The sequence below is a fragment of the Telmatherina bonti genome (assembly GCF_933228915.1).
Source record: "Telmatherina bonti genome assembly, chromosome: 10".
NCBI lineage: Eukaryota > Metazoa > Chordata > Actinopteri > Atheriniformes > Telmatherinidae > Telmatherina > Telmatherina bonti.
Genome location: NC_136628.1, coordinates 341,986 through 349,485, shown reverse-complemented (window position 1 = coordinate 349,485; position 7,500 = coordinate 341,986). Strand labels below are relative to the sequence as shown.

Here is a 7,500-nt window from a genome sequence, read left to right as displayed (position 1 = left end):
TGATGGATGAATGGATGGATGGATGATGGATGGATGATGGATGGATGCAGCACCTTCCAGACTGCCATCCAATGAACACAAAGCCTTCAACAAGCTCACTTGCATTAGAAAATAAAACCATAGACTCAGAGAAAAACTCTGTGTACAGTTTATATAACATTTATGCTTTAAAATGATCTTCCACCATCATAAATCCCTATTAAATCATGCTTCATTCATCCCTTTAACACCAGCCCACCCACACCTGGTGGAGTCAGAGCAAGCTAACATTTGCTGCTTCATTACAACCAAGATCACATCTGCACATGAACTCATGCACCTCTTACTCCACAGAAATAAAAGAGAAACATGTTAACTTAAAACCAAACATAAGGCAAACTACCCAGTCAGAACATTTGTTCAAATGTTCATCAGGACATGACAGGAGAGCCGCTCCAGCTCTCACACTGGAGGCAGCATTCACTGAGCATGCGTGTGCTAAAATACAGACATATTTACATGCATGGAGGGATCATAGTGGAGCATCCACTTCCTCGTCCCCTGGGCGAGCATGGCAGTGGTGGCTTGAGGAGACTCTCTCCCTAGATGGCAGCAGTTATGGATTTTTCTGGATCAGTGACGGCTGGAAGCTTAGATTTCACTGTTTTGATTTGATATTTGGTCCATGGCGGCATATTGTCTTCCCTTCAGTGAGCGGAACATGACTAGTCGCTGAAGTCTTCCTTTCCTGAATAGATCTGCTCAAAGCAGAGTGAACTAAACCGAGGATTAACTAAACTATGGGCACAATGGTAGGAAAACACTGTAGGTTGACATACTGGGTTTTTCCTGGTTGATTATCTCTGCTCTGCTTATTACAGCCTTACAGAGCACGCTTTGTTGACTCCAACCAGTCTTGCAGTCTGATCCACATGTGGCCACATTCTGTTCCCACTATGAACCTGAACATATCCTGGATTAAACAGGAGAACCTACTGAACCTCTGTGAAAACAACTCCTGTGACCTGCAGTGTCTAAAGCTCTGAGCTGAGTCTAATCTGGACTCAACTTGGTCAAACCGGCTGGTCACAGACCCTCTCGTACATCCGGCCTGCACAGAATCAGGAGATGTGCTGTGATGCCAGGCAGGATCATGGCAGCATAGCAGCATTAGACATTAGACACACCTGTAAATGTCCCCATTTAAATGAAAAGCTTATTGATCTTGGATCTGACTGATATGGTCTGGATTAATCTGGACTTGATCACATCCTGGTTGTCATGTCTGGACAACATCACTGGCAAACATCTGAGAGCGTGTTTAAACCCGGACATGATATGGTCACATGTTGCTGTGGTGTTGCAGCAGACAGCAGCAAACCACTCACTCAGGAAGACAACATCCACCACAAGCCAAAGTTTCTGCATCTGATCAGCTGACCTCATTCATTCATGATCTACAGTGATCCCCACGGATGTTCTCCTGTAAAACATCCATCTCCTGGAGTCACCGCTCAGCGATTCCTCCAGACTGTCAGCATCCACCAGAACCTAAATCTTCACCAAGCTCCCAGCCGTCAGGATCTTCAATCCAAAGTTAAACTCTCCCTTTATCACATCATTTATTCCTTTTCATCAAACCAGAACAAAGAGCCCAAATGAAACTATGGGACGCCCCAAACAAGCTCAATTTGGATGAACAAAAGATCCCAAATTCAGAGGTGAAGAAAAGGGGGGGGGGGGGGGGGGGGGGGGGGGGGTTAGGGATTAACCACCACCAACCCTGGAGGCCTGAGGGGAGGGGGAGGAGCATGCTGGGGGAAGTGATGGGGTGCGTCAGGGTCTTCTGGTGGTTCGCTCATTCCTGTCGGAGAGAAGCAGTGTGTCTTTAAGGAGTTGTAATGATTTCCTGTTTTGAAATAAAACACAGATTCAGTCGTTAAGGTTCACACCCACAAACTTCAGTAGTCATGACGGTAAAGAGACAAACATCAACAACAATGACAACGACAACAGCAACGACAACAAGTACAACATCGATGACAACGACAAAACAAAAACGATGACAAAAATGATGACAACAACAACGATGACAGCAACGAGGACAACAATGACAACAACAAGAACTAAAACGATGACAAATACAACGATGACAAAAATGATGACAACGACAACCACGATGACAACAACAAGAACTAAAACAACGACAGCAACGAGGACAAGAACAACGGCAACCATGACGACAACAACAACAACAACAACTACGACAACGATAAATACTACAGCGACAAGATCACAACGATGATAACGATGAATACTACAGCGACAAGATCACAATGATGATAACGATGAATACTACAGCGACAAGATCACAATGATGACAACAACGACAAACCAAAAACGATGACAAAAATGACGACAACAACAACAATGAGAGCAACGATGACAGCAACAAGTACGACAACAACAATGACAATGACAAAAACAAAAACGACGACAAAAGCGACGACAACAACAACAACGATGACAGCAACAACAACGATGACAACAACGATAAAAACAAAAACGACGACAAAAGCGACGATAACAAAGACAACAACAACAACAACAATGACAGCAACGAGGACAACAATGACAACAACAAAACAAAAACGATGACAAAACCGACGACGATAACAACAACAACTATGACAACAAGAACTAAAACGATGACAACAACGACAAGAACAACAACAATGATGACAGCATCGACAACAACAATGACAACAACAACAACGATGACAACAACAACGACAAGAACAAAAACAACGACAACAACAACGGCAACCACTACGACAGCAGCAACAGCAGCAACAACAACAACTACGACGTTGACAACAACGATGAATACTACAGCGACAAGAACACAAAGATGACAACGAGGACGACAACAACAACGACGACAACAACCACAATGACAACAATGAAAGCAATGACGACAATGACGACGACGACAGCGACAACGATAAGAACAACAACGACGACAACAACGATGATAACAAGGACAACGATGACAACAACGACGACTACAACGACAATGGCAAAAGCAACGACGACAACAGCGACAACGACAAGAACAATAACAACGGTGACGACAATGACAATGTCAAGAACAACAATGACGACGACAGCGACGATGACAACAACGACAAAAAAGAACAACAACAATGACAATTACAATAACGACAAGAACACAACGACGACAACAACGACAAAACAAAAACGATGACAAAAATAACAACAACAACAACAACGATGACAGGAACAAGTACGAAAACAATGATGACAACAACAAAAACAAAAACGACGACAAAAGCGACAACAACAATGACAACAACAACAACGACAGCAACGAGGACAACAACGACAAGAACAAAAATGACGACAACAACAACGACAAGAACAACAGCAACCACGACGACAGCAACAACAGCGACAAGAACACAACGATGATAACGATTAATACTACAGCAACAAGAACACAACGATGACAACGACAAAACAAAAATGACGACAACAACAACAACGATGAGAGCAACGATGACAGCAACAAGTACGACAACAACGATGACAACGACAAAAACTAAAACGACGACAAAAGCGACGACAACAGCAACAACGATGACTACGACAAAAACAAAAACAACGACAAAAGCGACGATAACAACGACAACAACAACAACAACAATGACAGCAACGAGGACAACAATGATGACAACAACGACAAGGACAAAAACGACGATGACAACAACAACGACAAAAACAACAACGACGACAACAACAACAACAACTACAACAACAATGACAACAACCAGAACAAAAACGTTGACAACAAGAACAAAAACAAATACAACGATAAAAACAACAACGATGACAACAACAACAACAAGAACAACAACAATGATGACAGCAACAACAAAAGCTACGACAACAACAACGATGACAGCAACAACAACGACGACAACAACGACAAGAACAAAAACGACGATAAAAAAACAACAATGACAAGAACCACAAGAACAAAAACGACAGCAACAACAACAAGAACAATGGCAACCACGATGACAGCAAGAACAACAACTACGACGATGACAACAACGATGTCATCGCGACAAGAACACAACGACGACAACAACGACGACGACAACAACAATGATAACAACAACGACGACAAGAAAAGGACAACAAAAACGACAACAATGACAATTACAACAACGACGACAACAGCAATGACAAGAACGACGACAACAATGACAACAACAGCGACGACAACGACGACGACGACAACAACAATAACGGCAACAACAACAACGACAAGGACAAGAACAACAACAACGATGACAATGATAAGAACAACAACGACAACAACAACAAAGACTACAACGCTAACGACAAGAACAACAACGACGACAATGACGACAACGACAACAATAATGACAAGAATAACTATGGAAGCTACAACAACAACGACAAAAATATCAACAACGATGATAACAACAATCACGACTACAACAACAACGATGACGATGACAAGAACAAAAACGACAACAACAATGACAACAACAACAAAAAGGACAACAACGACAACGATGACAATTACAACAACAACGACAACAACATCAATGACAAAAACAACAATCACAAGAATAACAACGACAACAATAACAACAATGATAATGACAACAATGATGACAACAACAGAACAACAATGTGGACGATAACAGCAACAACGACAAGAACAACAATGATGACAACAAAGACGAGGACGAGAACAACAACAACGATGACAACGACAAAAACGACGATAACAACAACGACGACAACAGCAACAACGACAAGAACAACAACGACGACAACGGCGACGACAACAACAACAACGACAATGACAGGAACAACAACAACCAAGACAACAAGAACGACAATGACAAGAACAACAACGACGGTGACAACAACAACAACGACAACAATAAATAGGATGACAACAACGACAACAATGACAATTACAACAATAACGACAACTACAACAATGACGACTACTACGACAAGAACAAGAACAACGACAACAACAAGAACAACAATGATAACGACGACAACAACGATAACAACAACAGCGGCAACGATGACGACTACGACAAGAACAACAATGACGACAACAATGACGACAACAACAACGACGACGACAATGACGACAGCGACAACAACAACAACGACAAGAACGACAAGAACAACAACAACAACAGAACAATGACGACAACGATAACTAGAAGAACAACGTCTACGACAACAACAACGATGACAACAACAAAAAGGACGAGAACAATGACAACAATGACAATTACAACAACAACAACAACGATAACGACGACAACAACAGCAACAACGATGACGACTACAGCGACAACAACAACAACAAGAACAACAATAACGACGACAACAACAATGACGACAATGACGACGACAACAACTAGAACAACATCAACAACAACGATGACGACAACAACAACAAGGACAAGAACAACATCGATGACAATGATCAGAACAACAATGACAACAACGATAACGACAACAACAACAATGACGACAAGAACAACGACAATGATGACAACGACAATGACGACGACAATAGCGACAACAACAACAACGAACAGGACAAGAACAACAACAGAACAATAATGACGACAACGATAACGCCAAGAACAACGACAAGAACAACGACGACAACAACAATGACGAAAAAACAACGACAACAACTAGAACATCAACAACGACAATGACGACAACAACAATGACAATGACAACAGCGACAACGACAACAACGACAAGGACAAGAACAACAACAGAACAACAGTGACGACAACGATAACGACAAGAACAACGTCTATGACAATAACAACAATGACAACAACGAAAAGGATGAGAACAACGACAACAATGACAATTACAACAACAACAACAACGATAACGACAACAACAACAGCAACAACGATGACTACAACGACAAGAACAACAACGACAACAACAAGAACAACGATGATAACGACAACAACGATGATAACGACAACAACAATGACGACAACAACAACAACAACGATAACGACAACAACAACAGCAACAACGATGACTACAACGACAAGAACAACAACGACAACAACAAGAACAACGATGACAACGATGACAACAATGATGACGACAACAGCCAAAACGACAAGAACGACAACAACAAAGACAAGAACAACAACAACGATGACAATGATCAGAAAAACAATGACAACAACAATCACGACAAGAACAACAATGACGACAACAACAATGACGACGACAACAACAACAAGAACAACAACGACGACAACAACAACAATGACAACGACAACAGCGACTACGACAAGAACAACAATGACAACAGCGACAAGAACAATAACGACAAGAACAACGACAACAACAACGACAACAACGACAATGACGAGGACAACAACAACGACAAGAACAAAAACGACGACTACGATGACGATGACAACAACGACAACAACAAAAATGACAACGACAAGAACAACAACCACAACAACGACGATCACAACGACAACGACAAGAACAAAAACGACAACTACGACAACAACAACGACAACAGCAATGACGACAACAACGACAAGAACAACAACAAAAACAACGAAAACGATGACAACAAGAATGATGACTACAACGACGACAACGGCAAGAACAACAATGAAAAGGACAACAACAACGGCAACAAGAACAACAACGACGATAACGACGACAACAACAATGACAAGAACAACAACGACAAGAACAACAATGACGACAACAACAATGACGGAAAAACAACGACAACAACAACGTAGACAACAACAATGACAATGACGACAACGACAATGACGAAGACAACAGCAACAACAACAACGACAAGGACAAGAACGATAACAGAACAACAATGACGACAACGATAACGACAAGAACAACAGCAACGACGACGACAACAACAACGATAACAACAACAACACGACAGCAGCGACAATCGCAAGAACAAAACGACAGCAATGACGACAACAATCAATTACAACAACAACAGCGACGACGACAACAACGACGATCACAACGACAACGACAAGAACAAAAACGACAACTACGACAACAACAACGACAACAGCAATGACGACAACAACGACAAGAACAACAACAAAAACAACGAAAACGATGACAACAAGAATGATGACTACAATGACGACAACGGCAAGAACAACAATGAAAAGGACAACAACAACGGCAACAAGAACAACAACGACGATAACGACGACAACAACAATGACAAGAACAACAACGACAAGAACAACAATGACGACAACAACAATGACGGAAAAACAACGACAACAACAACGACGACAACAACAATGACAATGACGACAACGACAATGACGAAGACAACAGCAACAACAACAACGACAAGGACAAGAACGATAACAGAACAAC

General features: G+C 41.7%; 1 protein-coding gene across 1 annotated transcript in view; it reads right to left on the bottom strand.

The window, feature by feature from the left end:
- Nucleotides 1–1,733: 1,733 nt before the first annotated feature.
- The window catches only part of pof1b (POF1B actin binding protein), a 147,297-nt gene continuing 141,530 nt past the window's right edge, over nucleotides 1,734–7,500 (bottom strand). Inside the window, exon 12 of the mRNA XM_079247960.1 lies at nucleotides 1,734–1,843. Within this exon, the coding sequence (XP_079104086.1) occupies nucleotides 1,838–1,843 (6 nt within the window). The 3' untranslated portion in view covers nucleotides 1,734–1,837. The remainder of the gene's footprint in view (nucleotides 1,844–7,500) is intronic.